The 20,498-nt window shown below is 29.6% G+C and overlaps 1 protein-coding gene across 1 annotated transcript; it reads right to left on the reverse strand.

The window, feature by feature from the left end:
• Positions 1–2,301: 2,301 nt before the first annotated feature.
• Positions 2,302–3,931, reverse strand: LOC127899152 (transcription factor MYB4-like). The gene is made up of 3 exons (XM_052432238.1): positions 3,687–3,931; positions 3,342–3,471; positions 2,302–2,863 (listed from the first exon to the last, which is right to left on the reverse strand). The coding sequence occupies exons 1-3, from the start codon at positions 3,817–3,819 to the stop codon at positions 2,431–2,433; spliced, it is 696 nt and encodes a 231-aa protein (XP_052288198.1). The 5' UTR covers positions 3,820–3,931; the 3' UTR covers positions 2,302–2,430.
• Between the last annotated feature and the right edge of the window lie 16,567 nt (positions 3,932–20,498).

Below are 20,498 nucleotides of genomic sequence, written 5' to 3' on the forward strand. Positions count from 1 at the left end.
ATTGAAATCGCAGTGACCAGTGAGTTTGAATTGCATCGTATCGGGTCGGGCAATCGGATTCATGTGATTTACGTAAAACGGGTCGATCCGAAAATGAATTACCCGGTATTTTGTGCTTTGCATTCTTCTTTTCAATTTCGATTTTGCATATTGCACAGCCATTTTTAGTTTTAAATTACATATGCCATGCAATGCGCATACATCAAATACTTGATTTTGTCTATCTTTTTTTAATCAGCTACAACAAGTTTCACTAAAAATTTGTGTGTTGTGATATTGGGTCTCTCAATCATTGAATCTAAGTTTTGTATTTTGAGTTATAAGTTCTAAATTCTAAATTTTGTATTTTAAGTTCTAATTATATATTATGATGTTTGAATATTATAAGAATTTATAATTCAAATTGTTGATAAAATTTCTCTTTAAATATGTGATATTAGTTGTAAATATTTATTCGACAAAAATTAAATGAAATAAACTATCATTCTCTCTCTTTTTTCTTCGAATATTATGATACTTTTCGCTTTCACTTACAATAATTTAAATTATAAGGCGTACTATAAAGTATCATTTAATTACGTTTTCATAAAAAAATAGTTGTAAATATTTATTCGACAAAAATTAAATGAAATAAACTATCATTCTCTCTCTTTTTTCTTCGAATATTATGATACTTTTCGCTTTCACTTACAATAATTTAAATTATAAGACGTACTATAAAGTATCATTTAATTACGTTTTCGTAAAAAAATAGTTAAAACAAACAATTAATAGTGGAGGGTATAAATGTTACTTATTATAAACATAATAGAAAATCTAATTTCTTTTATTTATTTAGTATTTGGTCCTTTTTTTACCAAAAAAAAACGAAACGAATATTTATAAAAATAGCTAATGACATCAAATTAATAGGTAAAAACTCCCTTTCTCATATTCAATTCATACAATTTTAACATCATGAATAATTCTGAAGGAAATTCTTTTGGTTTGTTTTGTTTGGGAAAATTTGATGGGTGGACCTGAAGTCACTAAGTTTGGTTATAAAAAAGAGATTTTTATATGAGACTTAGCCTGGCCGAAACTGTGCAAAGCTCCAACCCTGATATAATTATATGATACACATATTATATGACTTTCTGTAGTGTGTTGACAAGTATTGACACGATTAATAAATGGATTAATAAGATATGATATGACATGATAAATAATCATGTTATATTTATGTTGGACCATTTTAATATGATTACACGTTTACAACATGAATATCAATTAATATGTGATAATATTATTTAAAAAATTAACTAATGTGTATAATGAACACTAAATTAATTATTCATGACACACCTATATTGTGTTATAAACTTATTGATGGCATGTTAATTTATTTATGACTTATTTTTAATAATAATTTGACATATTTGTTTTTTTTTTATTTTTTTAAAAATTTTTTTTTGTATAAAATATTTTAAACGGGTCGACACGATAAACACAATAAACAACAGGTGGCATTCATGTTTTGATATTTCAAAACAATTAATAAAAAGGTCATATCCGTATTTTCTTAAATTTAACACCAAACGAATAAGATACAATGTAGTTACAAATCGATATCCCTAAATCCAAGTTTAGCAACAATACTATTGGATTATTTATAGATCATTCTGACTCTTTTGTTAGTGGTAAAAATAAACACTAATTTTTATATGGAGATTCTCTTTTCTTTAAAATAATAAGATTATAATAAAAACACTAAAAGTATTATTAATTACCTTGCAAATTATTTTATAAGTTCCTTTTACAAGGCAACCCTCTTTTTACTTCTAAAAGTCTTGTGCTGAAATTAAGATTTATTATATTAAAAAAAATTACCAAACACTTTTTTTTTTATAAAAAAAATTATGAAATAAGTACGTTGTTTTTGAAGTTTCAACAACAATTCTAACCTGAGCCTTAAGAGATGTTCTTGAGTAACAAGGTGTTTAAACTAAATACTTTTCAGGCTAGAAAGAGTCTTCCCTCAATGATTAAAGAGAAGAATTTGTCAGAATGAATAAAAATTATTTTCATTGAACAGAAATGAAGAGAGGATTTCTCTAGCTTGAATTTTCTAGCTCTTCATCAATAAAAAGAACTTCTCTACATTGAGGACTATTGAAGGGAAGTTCTCTTCTGTGTTTAATTTTTATTTTTTAAAACTTTATAAAAAGACTCTCCTCTAATCTCTAATTACTCAATAAACTGAAAGTTATGGATAGAAATGATGAGTATGAAATGAACAATTTAATGTTTTACAGTTTGATCTCATGATTAAGATCACTTTGAGCCTACCTTTATATATAAATATAAACTCTCCAAATACAATTACATAAGCTTACACTATTATTCTTGAGCTGAAAAGGAAAAAAAAAAAATAGCATACAATGCATGAGACTAGCGCCCTGAATTTTCCTGCATTTCTATTGAGTTTCCAGAATTCATCAAAATACTGTACCAAAATTCCACGACATTAGAACAATTCTCGTAGTTCATTTTTTCCATTGCAGCAAAATCTCTTGTCTCATATTTCCCTTCGATTCCAGGCAAGTTTTCTGAAGCAATATCTGTGTTCTCATTGCAGGACTTCGGTAGAAAATTTGGTGTATCTTGAGGATGATTTTGAATTCCTTGATGGGTGGAATTGCATACTCGCTTACGTATAGTTGTATTGCCATTATGATCACTGTTGAGTAATGCTTGAACAATATCACACTGTTGTTTGGGGGAGATCAAGTTTTGTTTAAGTCTCTTCTTCAAGTGACTGTGCCAATAATTCTTTATCTCATTGTCTGTTCGTCCTGGTAATCTTGCTGCAATTGTCGACCATCTGAAAGATTTACAATGCAAAATAACTCTCCATCGTAAAGGATCCAGTGAATACGTATGTAACGTTAGACAATGTTGACACGTTCATTAAATCACATATCCTCTCGTTATCAGAAAATGGTAATATTTATGGATTAAATTCAATGCTAAGTTGATTTTGTACGTTGAGCACTGAATTAAGAATCAGGATTTGTTTTCCATTTCTATTACCTAAACATGAATTGATTTAATACTCAGTCAAAAAATTAGCTCAGTGTTGAATTATTATCCAATATTTACATCAGAAATATGTACGTATATACTGCACAGTTTTATTGGCTGGTTGTATGTATGGTAAAGATATAAGAGCTTCTCAGCTAGAGTGGATGTATGCATGCACGCATGTATAAGATGCTACTATGAAGAGAGAGGCTGAATCCTCAATTAACACAAATGAATGATTTAAAAAAACAAAAAAAGGTGGAATTAGATCTAAGTACCTATTGCCAAGAACTCGATGCAGCTTGAGGATAGTTTCTTCTTCATCCTTGCTAAAGTTTCCCCGTTTAATATCCGGCCGCAAGTAATTTATCCATCGTAGCCTACAGCTCTTTCCACATCTCATTAAACCTGCACACAAATTATTAATCACAAAAGATAAAACGATACATGAGCTTTAAATATTTGATCACCATACACAAATTAAATCTCCATGTACATACAATATATATTTTATGACAATCAACAGATTCATAAATACATGCCCTAGACCTATATATCATATATGATGCACAACATGACAAATTATTAGAAATATGAACAACAACTTGTGAACTAACAATTACCGGCTTGTTTGGGAAGAGCACGCCAATTGCCGTGGCCATATCTTTGAATGAAAGAAATTAATATTTGATCCTCTTCAGGAGTCCATGGTCCTTTCTTCAACCCCATCTTCTCACAACAAGGAGTCCTCACCATATTGAAATTATCTAATAATTACTTACCTTTACACAATTTAATTCTTGTTAGCTGCCAGCGAGCTCTTTCATAGTCATCAATGTCGGCTGACTTTTTATATACTGTCCAGGAACAGCATGACTTGAAAAACCAAAACACAGTTAGCCTTTTATGGAGATGATCAGACGTTGATTACAAAGAGATGGACAATTGAAGAACTCTTCCACCGTCACAACTGTGCTTGATACTTAAAGCTAAAGACGTGTGACTTTGTCATGTCTCATTGTCCACAAGCTGCTTTTGAGAGTAGCAAAAAGTTGAGTATGCAATTGAGACGCTTTAATTTTGGTATCTGATAGTCAAAAATGAGGTGCCTTTGTGGGCCGATCTAATCCTGTTGGGATCTTGAGCTAGCTGCCTTTGTTATTATCTTCGTGTTAAGCGTGCATTTTTTTTTTCTCCAAAAAAAAATATAAAGAAGAGGAATTCTCAATTTATTCGTCCGATTTTAGCTTGCTCGTGTGTGTGTGTTGTAAAGAAGGAAATAGGACATTGAAACTTCAATCAATGACCTAGATCATATAAAAACAATTTCTAAGGGAGAAGTGTGATTTAAAGAAAACTAAAAAAAATTAAAGGCATTGTTCCGGTGCAATTAAACATTGTAAATAAGATATTTACAAATAGCTTTAGCATCATCAAAATTAAAATCTTACATGAAAAAAAATTAATCCATTCGAGAGTTACAATTTCAAATTAAATATTGACAATGATTTTATCGTTAAACTTCTAAAATATTAGATTTATATCATTTATCAAAATATATACGATTTATCAAGTAAACACATATATAATTTATAAATAAACAAAAAAAGAACTTTCTCCATGTCCATTCATCAATTTGGAAACATCCAATAAACTCCTAAAAACAATTAGTAATAGTAGAAAATTAAGGTTTCTTGGGATCCACATGGGTCAAAAAATGGGTTAAAACTTGACTTTAATGCTGAACTTTTGGGTGACTCGGTAGCAAATGATGTTGACCATAAGAAAATAAAATATGCATTATTATAGGTTTTCCAATGATTAATCATTTCGGTCGGCTAGATTTTTGCTTTGGTGATCAAGCCATCATGACAAAATCTTGACTGCGAGAGAGCCAAGGATCCTGAACTTCTCTTTTTGCAAACAAAGTCGCCCAAAGAAAAGTACCAAAAAAGAGTGGGGGGAAAAACAACAACAACAATGGATTTAAAATTCCAAAAATTTTCCTTTGGTTCTGCCACTTTGGTTTACAAAAGCATATGGAAATCATTATATATATTGACAAATCCATTGACTCATGAAGTGTATGTATTTCAGATCCTCAATCTTCTACCTTTTAACTTGCATCATTCGGATTATCAAGAAGGAGACAGTTTATATATTGGTTCTATGTATCTATAGCTTTGAAGTGCTTGTAAGGGACTATGTACTATATATATAGCCATAGCAACACTATATTAACATTATGCAAAACTATTTTTCTTTTAGGCAATATCAGAGCCAATTGCAAGTACCATATCAAGGCGTGTCGGTTGATAAGATACTAGCACAATTGACTCAGATACCAAGTTAAGTTTTGCTGAAAAAGAAAATATTAAGTTTTGCAAAAAGCTAATAGCACTGACCAAACAATACAAGAGAGACCATTCATTTATATGAATCTACGAGAAGATGCAAAGTCCTAAGCGAACTGTACGAAGGCATGGATGTACACATCTGATAAGAGCAAATCTTAACAAACTACAAGATAACGTAAATCTTAGCTTATGTATTATCTCCAAACAATCGGAATTTTGAGGGGGGTGGGGGTTAAAAAGATAAATGGAGGGAATTGAAAGAGTATTTTAGTGATCATGGCTATTTTGCACTGGCTCAAAGGAAAATTTATAGGAGAAAATCAATGACATGAAAAGAAAATAAACTTTAATGAGAGATTCATATTCTAAATATGTATTAATTTCATAATGATTGTGATCTCTTGCATATACGCATAAATGACAATAATTCTTGCATATATGCATGTTATAATGATCTTGATTTCGACCATATTTGTCTTGATTGGAATGAACTTTTGTTAGATCGGCTCACATGTGAACGAGGTATCAAAGAGATAATCTCACATTGGTTCATAATAATTTTTTATGTTAAATATATAAATTTAGGACAAGTCTCACTCATAATCTACTTTTTTACTGAGTTAGATCAACGGACTTCCTATAGGATTGAAATTTATCATAGCTTTTGACATCCTTGAACGAATGACAGGATTTAATTGAAGGTCATATGGATCATTATTGATCCTAAAGATTATGGTTAGCATAAGATGAAGATCCTACTCAATAAACACAATGTATATATAGTTGAAATCAAGATCTTCATGACACAAAAACACACTCACAACTATGGCAAGAATCATGCATGACCATCATGGAATGCAAAAATGGTAAGAATAATGATCATTATGGAATTGGGAAAAAAAAAAAGAATCCAGATTATTGTATTTAAGGGTCCATTTGGGGCAGCTGCGCTACCACAGCACAGCTGCTCCCCATGCTTTAATTTAGGGGAATATCTCCTGGAACAAAGCATGGGGAGCAGCTGCCCCAAACAGACCCTAAATATTGTTCATTCAAATCATTTAACATGTTTTTATAGATTTGGCATTTGAGGCCCGTTAAAAAATAATAAGAATGGACGTTGAGTAGGACTATTGGCACCCCTCCAAATAACTCTTAAAACCCCTTTAATTATTTTACAATTTTAACCTTTATTAAAATTACATAATAGGACAATTTCTAATTAAACCTCCCTCAAAAGTCAAATAATTTTTTTCTTTGTAAAATTTAACATTTTAGAAAAAAAAAAGTTTATTTTTTCACCTAATTTTCGGGTAAGAAATTTACCACCGATAGCTACAATAGAGAAAATGAAAACCCATTATTTTTTTCTTTTAAATGTAAGAGACCCCATTGTTCAAATATGGTTTAATAATAAAAATTAAATAATGGGGTTTATATAACAAGTTTTAATTAAATGTATTTTTGTTATTGATTGAGGTGTTAAAAGAACAATAAAATTTTTTAAAACATTTTAATGAAATTAATTAAGAAAAGAGGTGTTAAGAGATATTTAGAGGGGTGCCAATAGTCCCACTCATGGACGTTTTTTTTTTTTTTTGATTTGGCAGCCCACAAGATAATTTGCTTATTTTGCGAGAGTTTCCTTTCTCGAATGATACGTGAAATTCCTGGAATGATATGTGAAACTATATTATAAATTTTAAAACAAATTTGGAATACATTTTTTGGGCACGGGAATTTTAATTAATTAAGACTTGTAATCTTGAACAAATGATGCAATAGGCGAACTGATTGGCATTGGATCCTTAATCAAACGAAACTAAACAGTCCACAAACAGCTTTGTGATTCCATTCATGAGCAGGCTTCAATCTATATGAATATAAAATTTTGTATAATGGTCCTTACGAAAATGAAAGAAATCAGTATCTAATTGTTTAACGATTCAATTGTTCGATTCTATAGTTTTATTTAAACAAGTCGGTGCAATAGCATGATTCCATTCCAATTAATGCTGCCTTTTGGCATGTTTTGCTTCTGTGAGCACATAGACATCATTGTTTGGACACCAATAATAATAATAATAATAATAATTTTCAACTTTTAAATGAATATTTAACTTGGCATGTTTTTGGACAGCGTTGGATGGACTCAAGTCCTTATTAAACTTTGAAATAATAATAAGAAAAAAAAATCAGCATTCATACGACTTCATCAGCTCTATTATTGTACTGTAGATATGACATCTAAAATGAGAATATCAACAAAATTGAGAGTGAAAACTCAAAAATTTAAATTTTTAAAAGTCTACGTAAAATAAAAATTTGGTTTAACAGTCAAATATAGCAAAACTTTAAGTCTGATTTGGTGGCTGCGTAGATTGAGATGTGAATAATAATTTTTATCTAACAAAGACTTGGATTATCTGCATTATTCTTAAAGAAAAAGGTCAAAATAATTGATAATTTTATATACGATATGCCATCGTCCGCTCAAGTCAGTAACCAAATGCTTTTGGTAAGTGAGCTTCAGAATTGCTTGCTTTAAAGCTAAGGAGAAAGAGTTGAAGAACGATTGTTTCATCTTGTGGTTCGAATATCTTATTCTACACAGGACAGCATGCAGACCAATTTCGTGGGAGGGCTGATCAGCCATTTTAATTTTAATAACAACAACAACAACAACAACAACATTTTGTTGGACTCAATTTTCTCCACAGAATTGGGCTTACAATAAATGGGCCACGATGTTGGATTGGATTTGGGTATGTGTCATGATGGCATTTGGGCTTAACATTTAGCAAGAAGAGTTGAATTATTGGCACCCCTTGAAAATTTCTTAAAAACTTTTTTGAGAACAGAGTATTGCTTACAAAATATTTTTTCGAGTTGGAATTATATGCACAATAAAATTTCCAAATGATGAATCAAACATATGTAGTTTGTAGTGCAGCCCTCTTAATATGCTTCTTATTGAATCCATAAATTGATCTCACTAATTTGAACCATTGAAATTGTTGTACCACTTGGTTTTAAATGAAAAATATTTTCATTTGTAAATTTTTTAAGTCTTTTACTTTTAGTGAATTTCTCACTCTTAATTTTTTTTTTTTACGATTTTGATATCTCTTTTATTCTCTTCAAACTTTCTCATTCTAAAAAACTCAAAAATACTAGATTTCAAAAAATAAAAATAATCAATTTGAAAAAACAAGAACAAGAAAAAGAAATAAAAGCAATCAATTGCATAGATGAAACTACAAGAATAAAGGAAAAAAAGAGAGAGAAAGAGAGAAGCAAACCTGTGCAAGTAAAATAAAGTAAAGAAAGAAAGAGAAAATATAAATGGAGTTAACTTTATTCGTATTTTTCCTTAAATTTAATTATAATAGAATAGTGATTATATGAGATTAATGAGGGGAGTCAAGAAATAACTTAGTTTAACATTTAACAGGAAACAAGTTAGTTGCGTGCTTTGTATAATCATCAAATCATGTTGTACTATTATAATAATAGTGTTACTAAGTTTTTTTTTTTTTTTAAAAAAAACACTAATATGTATTTTATAATTAGAAGACTACAAATATTTACAGTTAGAAATTTATTAAGATTCTCGCTATTATTGGATAATAAAATCAAAATTATTAAAATTTACAATATAAATAGTATTTCAATGCAATGTAGCCTAAATTCTACCCTCCATGCGATTATTTTATGTTCTTTTAATTGTACTACTCGTCTTTTTAATGAAGTGCAGTGCAACCACAAATTGCAATAAATATATGAGTTAGCATAAAAGTAATAATTTGATATAATACAATACAATACAATATTATACAAGTCGCTAAATGAACCTATAGAATATTTGTGGTCTTTGGCAAGGCACGTTTGGTCACATTCCATTGGCGTAGAATTAATTATAAATTAATTAGTTGCAGTATGTTTAATTAATCAACTTCGAGCACATACAAGAAATAAAAACAAAAAGCTATGAAAATTGTCCTCACCTCCCTGTCTCAAAGTTATTACTAGAAAAGCTTCCCAGTGCCGAATCAAGCTAATTATTAAGACCTTCTAATTTCGTATTCATTGTATCTTGACATAAATTTATAGCCGTAAATCATTTAATCTCATCAAATTCAAAGGTAAAGAAAATATATGGATTGACAACATTTAATGCTATTTTATTGATAATTTTGAATCTCTATCATTTAATTTGACAAGATTAATAGCTACAAAATTTTTTAAAAAATTTAAATTAAAACTTTATGTTGGAAAAACACCTATCTTTTGATTAACTACAAACTATTTTAGATGTCAAAAGAATAAGTAGTTAGTAAGAGTTTCTAAAATTATCTTTGTAGCATCAATGATTTCATTTTTCATCAGATAGTCAATTTAGCGTTTAAAGAACGGTCATAAACTTGTTTCTAAAATCCCTTTTTTTTTGTTGCTATTTTATATTGTATTTTTACAATTTTCCATATCATTAGGGGTAAAATGTTCTTTTACTGTGAATTTCTTAACATATTCTAAGAAAATGGAATGGAAAAGTGAAACAATTGACGATGCATATATAATTTCAAAAATCTTAGATGATTATTTATACTTTTTATATCTAACAAAAGATTCGCAGATAATATTTGATTAAAATGATTATAAATTAATTATCCTTAATTGAATCTTCATTTTTGTTTCACTTAAATCGTCTTTTATAGTTCCATACTAGCTGCACAATTAATCTCTCAATAAATTAACCTAAAATTACTTGTAAGCTTAAAATGAATGACAATAAAATGCATTATGTGATACCAAATGGCATTACGCATGTGCTTGACAAGTAAAATAATTTAATTAGAATATATAAGATTCAACAGATAGAATTGTCAAAATATTTCGATAGCAAAATGATATGTTAGAAAATGTTAAGTGGTAAAATGATAATATTTATATCATATATCATATCATTTATTGATGAAATTTAAATTATCATTTATGATGATTAAATAATTTTTAAAACCAGTAAAAAAAAGAGAAATTGTTATTAATTATTTTGAATAAAAATATAATTTAAATAAATAAATCATTTGTCAAAGGCAAAGCAGCCAAAAATTGAAATTGTATGTATTACACATAAGCTAAAGGAAATGTTTTTAAAGGCAAACAATTTTTTTTAACCAATAAAAAAAGGATAAAAAAATTCCAAAAATTCTCTTTTAGTTCTTCCACTTTGGTTTACAAAAGCGATGCAAATCATAACAAACTATATTGACAAATCCATTGACTCAAATGAACTGTGCCGTTTAATTGGCATTATCTTGATGATCGAGGGAAAAAAGATGATAGCAATTGGTTATATGTATCTAAAGGCTTTGAAGTTAGGAATGGGAAAAGGTTGGGTCGGGTTCGGGCTTGGCCAAGCTCTACTCGACCAGATCAAAAAAATTTGAAACCCGACCTTAAAAAAACCCGAACACTGCCCGACCCCGAATCGGGTCAACATTGGGTCGGGACCAACCCGACCCTACCCGACCCTACCGAAATAGTTAAGCCTCAAATTTCCCACCATCATTTCAACGAATTTAACAATTCCTCAACCATTTCAAACACAATTCAATTCCACTTTCTACAACCATTTCAACCCCACACATAAATCAATTCCAAAATCCAACATGGAAGACACACAATGTAATTCCACAACCATTTTAGCCATGCGCAATTCAATTTAACAACCCAACATAAAAAATAAAAAATAAAAAACTCATGTCTTATACAAATAAAAACACACAATTTAGTTCCACAACCCAACATTAAAAAAATGTCTTATACAAATAAAAAAATTCATGTCTTACACAAATAAAAACTCATAAAAACACACAATTTATTTATTTTTAATAGGGTCGGGTCGGCTTTAAGTCCGACCCTGACCCAAAATTTGTTCGGGCCTTAAAATTTTGACCCTAGCCTCAAAATTCGGGTCAAAGCCCTAAAAATTAGGGTCGAGTTAATCGGACAAAAAATAGGGCCAGACTAAATTGCCAAGCCTATTTGAAGTGTTTATGCAAAGCTTCGATTGATAAGATGCTAGTGACTCAAATACCAAGTTAATTTTTCCCAAGAGAAAGCCTCTATACTTACATTCTTATTCAAATATACTTGAGTAATTAAATACAAACCACTCAGGTTTTCACTTTCTTTCTCATGTGGGATAAATACATTTTTTTTAAATTTTTTTCAACTCTATGGATGTATTTTGAGTGACAATTTCTAATCTATTATTTTCAGTATATAAATATACCATTTCAAAGTGATAATGAAGGAGTATTTGAATCACTTATAATGTTTCACTTACATAAATTAGGTCACACTCAAGATTACGCCACAAACTAGCCACAGACCATAATATTTTTCCACATAAATTGGGCATTTGAGGACCCTCAATAATTGGTTAGAATGAAAATTTCATTTGTTTCTGTAAATTTGTGATTCGGCACACAAGATAATTTGCTTACTTAAACCATAGTATAAAATTTTAAAACAGTTTTCGCTGACATCATTAAGTTATTGACTAGATTCTTTAGGCTCGGGAAGTTATGCCTGTAGGTGCACAAGTAAAATATTGCAAGAATGGATCCTTAATAAAACGAAAACTAAACAATCCACCAAATTTTGTAAAATGGGTCCCAACGAAAATGAAAGAAATCAGTAATTAATTGTTTGATGATTGAATTCGTAATTCTACAGTTTTATTTTAAAAAATTAAGCGGGTGCAATAGCATGGTTCCATTGCAATTAATGCTGCTGTTTGGCATGTTTTGCTTCTGCAAGCATAGACATCATTCTTTGGAAACCAATTTAAAATAAAAAAAAGACATTATAATTTACAAAATTTCTGACTTAATTAACTTTTAAATATTTCTTAAAGTAGGATGTTTTTGGACAGCGATGAATTTGTATATATGACATTTAGAATGAAAAAAAAAAAGCCTGAGAATTTAAATTTAGAAATATTGACGCAAAAATTTGAATCAATGGTTAAATATGGTAAAAATTTGAGTCTGATTTAATGCCCATGTAGATTAAGATATGAATATTATTATTTTTATCTAATAATAGGTTTGATCGTCTAAATTATTCTTAGAAGAAAAGATAAATAGTTAAGGTTGTTGGTGAATTTATCTGTGAAAACTCTTCGATACTCAACTCATTAACGAAATTCTTTTAGTAAGCAAGCCCTGGGATTGCTTGCTTTAAAGCCAAGGAGAAAGTGTGAGGAAGGATTACTTTGTCAGTTCGTCTCGTGATTCTGCACCGTATGCAGACCTAATTGGTGTTAGGGCTAATCAACTATTTTAATAATAAGAACAACATTTTGTTGGACTTAATTTTCTCTGCTCAATTAGGCTTTGGATAAATGATCCGTAATGCGTTATTCGGTTTATTGTCAATTTTTTTTAAGAAGCGTTTTGATGTCATTTGGCAAAACATATAACAAGAAATAACTCTGGGCATGAATTATATGATCATCAGATCCTATTGTATTATAGCAGAAGCAATAAAAAAAAATCCTATTGTATTACTATAATAATAGCGTTACTCTTTTTTTTTAACACCAATATGTATCTTACAATAAAAAATGTACTGATATTTATAATAAAAAATTATTAAAATTACATTCATTATTATTAATGAAATTTCTATGTCACCTACGTTCATGAGAGAAACATTCACCCCCATCTATATTATGCAATGGGTAGCAGTCAAGTTACGTCAACATATTGCATGATTGTATTTTATTTATAGGCTATGGCTATGTCGGAGTAGATTTATGGTGGAGCATGAATCTCAGCCATATACATAAAGTAATAAATAATTAAAAACTCATTATAACTTTAATAGTGTGGTTATAAAGAGGTGTTATATCTTAGAACAATTTTAACATAACCAAACCCTTATTTATATTGTGAGAGTAACAAGCGTCAAGCCATCCATTTTAAAGGCAGTACTCTTTGAATAGAATTAACGTATGTACAATATTTGTGCCTTCCATTGGCACAGAATTAATTAGTTGCAATTAAAATGTTCAATTAATCAGCTTCATGCGCATGCCAGAAATAAAGACAAAACAGCTTTAATTTTTGTCCTCACTTTTGTCTCAAAGTGATTACCTGTGCCAGCGCAAGCTAATTATTAAGACCTGCTAATTTCTTATTCATTGTCTCTTGACATAAATTTATGGCCATTAATCATTTAATCTCGTCAAATACGAAGGTAGAGAAGGTAAATCAGTTGATAACTTTTAAGGCTGCTTGTGACCTTGAATCTCTACCAATGCGCATGCTGCCTGTTATACCTGTAATTACAAAATATTATGAAACCGGTGCATAAGAAAATGAAGAAATTAGTAATTAATTAATTCAATTATTCATTCGAAATCCTATTGTTTTAAGTAGCAAGCATGATTCCATTTCAATTCTGAAGTTTGATTGCCAGCTCTTGTTTTTGTAATCATATACATAATAAATTAACTGTGTTATTTTATTACATTTTATTGGTAGGTTATCATGGAATAATCATTTTACTGTTGTAATGTCAGCACACTAACAAAGGTTAATGGAAAAATGGTTTGGTGATACATTAAATAAATTTTAACATAGGACAAATGATAGTTTTTTTTTAAAGATTAAATAATTGTGTATTTGTTAACTTTCACTAAAAGTTAGGTGGATCGCTTATAATTTTTTTTATATTATTATTACTACTACTACTATTACTACTATTATTACTATTATTGCAAAGAAATATAGTGATTTTGATATGTTCTTGTCAGATTTAGATTTAGTGCTGAATTGGCCTTTTTGCTTTTTTTTTTAAATGTATGATTTATAGTTATTGAATAAAAATATAAAACTAATCAAATCTTAATTTTATGTTGCTATAAATACATATTTGGCAAAAGATTATGAGAATTGGGCACACATCAACTCAGAATTGGATCCAAATCCGTTCTTGTATATGTACTTTGAGCTTTTGTTTTTTTTGTAATTTCATGTATTTAAGTCTCATGAAATTGGTAAAATATATTTTTTAATTTAGTGTCAAATTATAATATTAATTGCTACCATTTCCAAAGCAAACAAACTTAAAATTTATCTTTCTAATATGGTTATCCTATGATGCCATAAGTTTTTTTTAGGCATTAATAATGTAATAAATGTATACCATTAGATTTTGATAACAGTATAAAAATTTATATAAAAAAATATAAATTCTTTAAAAATATTCTAATCAATTAAAAAACTAGTTAAAAAGATTATTTACAAATTAAAAAAAAGAGTTCTAATGAATCGCAACCTCTCATAAGTCTCTCCATTTAATTCAAATTCATAAAATTAATTTTAAAATTTACCTATTACTTATTAGTTAAGTAATTATTTATCCACTAAATTGAACTAATGGAAAAGATTAAAATATTTAAATCCAAAGTCTAAAACAACCAAATTATAAACGCTATAAAAAATCATACAGTGTCATAGAAAAATCCTTCAGAATAATCTCTAGTTTAATATTATCTGTTAAAAAAAAACAATTTGTATCATATTCCACATTCTTTTCACATACGGTTCAATCAACTTCAAAGACGTGTAGACATTATCAGTGCAATCTAAATTTTTTCTAAAAAATTTTTTTGTATCCTCTTCAGTTTTTTTCTAAAAAAATTGTTACTCCTTGATTGTTTATAGCCTGTTTAAAGCCTGTAAACAATCAGTTAAAATGACGTGATTTTAAAAAAGTCAAAAAAACTTTTCTAAGAAATGGCCTAATTAAAATTCGGATGGGTTATATGCACTCTAAAATTTATTTTGGACACTCACATTTTAATAACTTTTTATATTACTAAATAAATCTTAATGTAATTTACTATAAAGGACAATTTTAAAATATAGTATAACAAATTTTTGTCCAACATCATATTTATCTACAATAAATCACATTAATAATGAAGAATTGAATCAATATTCGAATGGAAACATGGTCTATACTTATGGACTAAACTTTTTTCATTTTTTTGGTTAATATAATTGCTAGGAAAACATTAAGTAACATGTTCATGATCATCTTTATAACTGAAACAAAAGGAATTGAAAATAGAGGTGGAGGACGAACAACAAATTGCACCACTCCAACATGAGAAAACACAAGTAAATCAAAGAATTTTGTTTTAAATTTGCAGTTTGATTTTCACTCTATTCGCAGCTTTTATGGATTGACAAACAAAATTGAATTGCAGCAATAAGAGAAGAACAAATACATATCAAAACATATTATGAACAGAAAATAAAAGTGAATAAAAATGGAAAAAGTTAAGATATTTTATTTGTGATGATGAATATTTTATTGGGTATAAAGAAAAAATAAGGTAATTAAAAAAATGAGGATAATATAGGAATTCAAAAGAGTGTTCTAAGTAAAAGCCAATAGTTTGAAATTATTAATTAAGTGTGCAAAGTAAATGAGTGTTTAAAGTAGATTTTAGAGTGCAAATAACCGCACCCTTAAAACCCCAAAACTGCTTGAGCCGCCCCTGTTTCCCTTCATTATTTTTTTAATTCAATCAGACGACAATTATTATTAGAATCTTACTACTAATTAAACTGCAAAAGTAGGATTCCTCGAATAATATCTGAAACTAATATTATATGACTACGTCGGTTGACAGAATAAGCATTATTAATCCTTGTAACCTCGAATGAGTGACAGAAAATGCAATCCGTGACATAATAATTCCACATTAATTATCCATGCTACGAGAACGAAAGAAAATGTGAAATGGGTCCTTAGGAAAATGATAGAAAATATTAATGAATTGATTAATGATTCGATTGCCCAATTATATAAATAATTTTTTTATAAGAAAATGTAATGTTGAGCTTTTAAATATTGTGATTAGTAATTATTAAATAAAAAATAATATGTAATTAAATTTTAATCATATATTACTATAAATATCAGTACATCTTTGCTCACCACAGAATTTAGATTCGATTGCACCACATAGTATTGCACAACTATTCTTACTCAAAATGGATGTGGTGTTAATGTTAGCTTTTTTTTCCCGCCTTCTTTCTTTGGATAGTGATGGACTTAAGGCTTGACTAAGTTTGAAAAAGAATTTAATATTCATAAGACTTGATCAGCTCTCAAGTAGAAATATTAGATATGACAATATAGAAGATTGGGTTCCGATAGTACTCAAGTTTACATCAATATATAATACAATTGCATTTTACGCAATTAAGCAAACACAAGTGTCAATAAGTTGCCAACAAGTTTAATGAATTAACAAAGCATACCAATTATTCTCATGCATCTAGGGGGACAAAGAAATTGAATATGCCCTCACCAAATCACTATTAATTTTGCAGAAAGATGGTAGAAGCCTTCTTTATATAGGAAATTCATACTTAATTGACAAATGAATTATCAACGAATTAAATCACGCCAAGAAATGCACAAGCATGTCCTTTTGTACTCTCACTTTGTTTATTCAAAATTGTAGACTACATGTACAATTGTATTGATTTATTATGTGTTTTTTTTGGGGGAGGGGGGGTTATAGGTGCGATTATTATTATTATTATTTGTTTAATTCTGCACAAAGTAAGGATTCATTCTTCAAGTAAAGAGATTACAGAATTTTATTTTTTCTGAAAAAAAGAGAGCACAAGGAATATAAGAATATTATGGAAACAACTAAAAATCCATCTTATAATATCTAAATGGATACATTGATCATAAATTTGAGACATATACTTGAAGTACTAAAGATAACCGATCGTTGGTCTAGGTTTGATAAATTCTTCCCTCATTCTTGAGGTCGAGTGCTCAAGTTCTCTTCATGTAGTTGTGGGAATAGAATTTCTCTTAAATTGAAAGCATGTCTCTCTATTTTTGGAACATTTTTCTAAACTAAACTTTAAATAAACTACATCAAGACAAGTCTCATCACGCTTCTAGTTGTAATATTAATATAATGGTATTGAAATATTAAAAAATACACTTAAAAGAAGCAACATGGAGTGGACCAATTTTGAGGCATGGGCTACATTAAAAAAAAAAAAATTAGGGAAGTTAAGGCCGTCCATTAAATTTAATCAATTAATTTCTATGTGGGAATATTTCACTTCATTATTTTTGTAAATCCACTCTAATTTCAGAAAATAATTCTAAAAAAGTTTACACTATTTTAAAATATACAAATCAATGAAAGGTTTTGACAATTAATCAATTAAGTCCTTTTTATAATTTTCCTACATAGGTATTTTTGTCTGTTAACGTTACTTTTCAGAGAAGTTTTATTTCACTACTTTATCCTTACAATATAAGTATTTTAAGGAGAGAATTTTAGAGACTTAGAGGTGTGTTAAAACCTTTCATTGATTTGTATATTTTAAAATAGTGTAAACTTTTTTAGAATTATTTTCTGAAATTAGAGTGGATTTACAAAAATAATGAAGTGAAATATTGGAGATGATTGAGACTTTTAGAGACTTAGAGGTGTGTTAGTTCAAATTCATTTGTTGAGGTAAGTAACTTCATTCCTAATATACTGGATATATATAAGTATTTTGATATTATTATAAGAGTTTTTATACTACTTAGAAGATTAATGGATTTTCATTACAAAGTCAGTTTATGTAAATGTTTTCAAACCTAAATTCTTTCTAGCAAAGTATTTTATAAATGCTTTTTAATATGTAAATGATTTTATGACATGACAACCTTTTATGAGTTTATCTTTAAAATGTTATGCAAGCCTAAATTATTGTTATGGACTTTTATGAATCTGATACGAATGTTTTGTACTCATGTCTGATTTCAATTATTGATGATTGTATGGGATTCCTAATGTTTTGGCTCATTGTCCATAGTTATTATGATTATGATTTTGATTCTGATCGTAATATACGATATATCTGTCTGGACCAGTACTGGGTTTCTGTTTTGAGTGTGCACACGATATTCTGATTCTGTTTCTGGTCGGGTCACCGGGACTATAAGTGACACTATGTGACATGAGCTAACTATATGTTTTCTGTGAATGTGATCTCTAATTTATTTTCATAAGTAACTATGCTTTTGATATTATGAGATACAATGAATTTATGTTATTTTATCGTGATATATCGTTTTATGAAATTTATGAATTGTAATATATATGTTTTAAATAAAAGAAGGCTTGCAATATTTTTGGTATCGGTTGGGCTAGTGTGTTAGGAATGGTTTTACTTACAGAGTTGACGGCTTACCCCTCGTTATTACTTTTTGCAGATGAAGTTCCGTTTGAAAGGTGCTCCTAGCTTTGGAGTTAATGATTTCATTTCTGTTTGCTATTTGAATAAGAAGAGGAATGAACTCATGTTTCTATTTAGTTTATTTCTGTTATGAACTTATAATTTGGAGTTCGAGACTTTTGGTAATGTTATGTTTTGGGAGAGATTATTTAGTGTTAAACGTTGGAATTTGTGGATTTGTTTGAATAAGATTTTGAGGTATTTCAGTTTGGGATAAGTAACATCCTTCTTCACGTACTCCGCACATGTTAGTTTTGGGGTGTTACAATTGTGGTATCAGAGCGCTAGGATAGGATTCTATAGACTTTCTTTTACGGTTTAATTAGATTGTCTAATAAAATCGATTACATTTGTTTTGTAGACATGAAGAAGGACAATATGGGTATGAAGAGTGTTAAGAATAAGAGATGGACTTAAATTGACAGGACTGAACAATTTATCTTAGGAGGAGTTCTTGTCAAAGATCTTAGGAGACTTCATAAGCAGCGAATGGATGATAGACTAAGACAGACTATAGAGGTCTACATCGATACTCCTCCAGGACCTGGAGCTTCAAGAAAGAAGCTCAATAAGGCTATACGTGGACTACGTGTTTATGGCAAGGGAGCTAACAAGAATAAGCTTGTAATACGTCGCCTATTTTGGACAGGACCTCGATTTAGGCCTTACTATAGCAAATGATGGGTATCTCCAGGTCTAGATAAACTACCTTATAGAACTCCTAAGGAAATCGAGACAGTTGGAGTCACGATTAAGGAAAGAAAAGTAGAGTTAGATCCTTTCCCCACCTAGTTGAGTGAACCTATGAACCTTGGGACCGTAAAAAGAAGGCATGAAAGTTTATAGACTTTATTGAGGTTAATGGAGAAAATAGATCTTTATGGCGAGGAGTAATCGTTTATAATTAGTAATTCTATTTTGGTTATTTTTAATTCTCTAGTTGCTTGTGACCTTGTAATAACGTTTTGGTATAGGATTTCTGGTATTAACGTAAAATGAATTATTTGATTGCTCTTGTTGTCAAACATTAACTTTTTTTAGGTATACTACTTATTCAGTACTTTGCGCACTAGCACGACCTTTAACTATGAATTATTTACTGTTTATTCTTCCTGTTTTAGTCAAAAGATGTCACGTAGGGGAGGTGCTAGGAATGCCTCTAGCTCGAGAAATGGTTTAGGTATCACTGATGACGCTGACCCAGCCTTGCACGAGATGGATAACGGAGGTAATCCAATGATGCGCACAATGATTAGGTTAATGGAACAACAGAGTAGGCTGATACAAGATATGGCTAGAGGTAGAGTTGGGGCACAGGAGAACGTGCCCGTTGAAAGGCAAGGTGGCGCAAGAGATCAAGGAGCTATGATGAACTTGGAACGATTAAAGAAATTGGGACCATATACTTTTCAAGGGACTGTTGATCCCATGGTTGCAGAAGCATGGCTTAAACAGATGGAAAAGATATTTGTGGCAATGGGTTGTAATGATGATTAGAGGGTGATATTGGCCTCATTTGTCCTTCAGGGTGAGGCAGACCACCGGTGGGATGCCAAATCTCGTCTTTTGAGGGCTGGATTGCAAGATGCACCTATTACTTGGGAGTTATTTCTAGAGGCATTTCATGAAAAGTATTTTCCTGAACGAGTTCGACACCAGATGAAGGCTGACTTCCTAAAATTGACTCAAGGAACAAAGTGTATTGCGGAGTATGAAGAGCAAT

The sequence above is a fragment of the Citrus sinensis genome, chromosome 8 (assembly GCF_022201045.2).
Source record: "Citrus sinensis cultivar Valencia sweet orange chromosome 8, DVS_A1.0, whole genome shotgun sequence".
NCBI classification, from domain to species: Eukaryota; Viridiplantae; Streptophyta; class Magnoliopsida; order Sapindales; family Rutaceae; genus Citrus; species Citrus sinensis.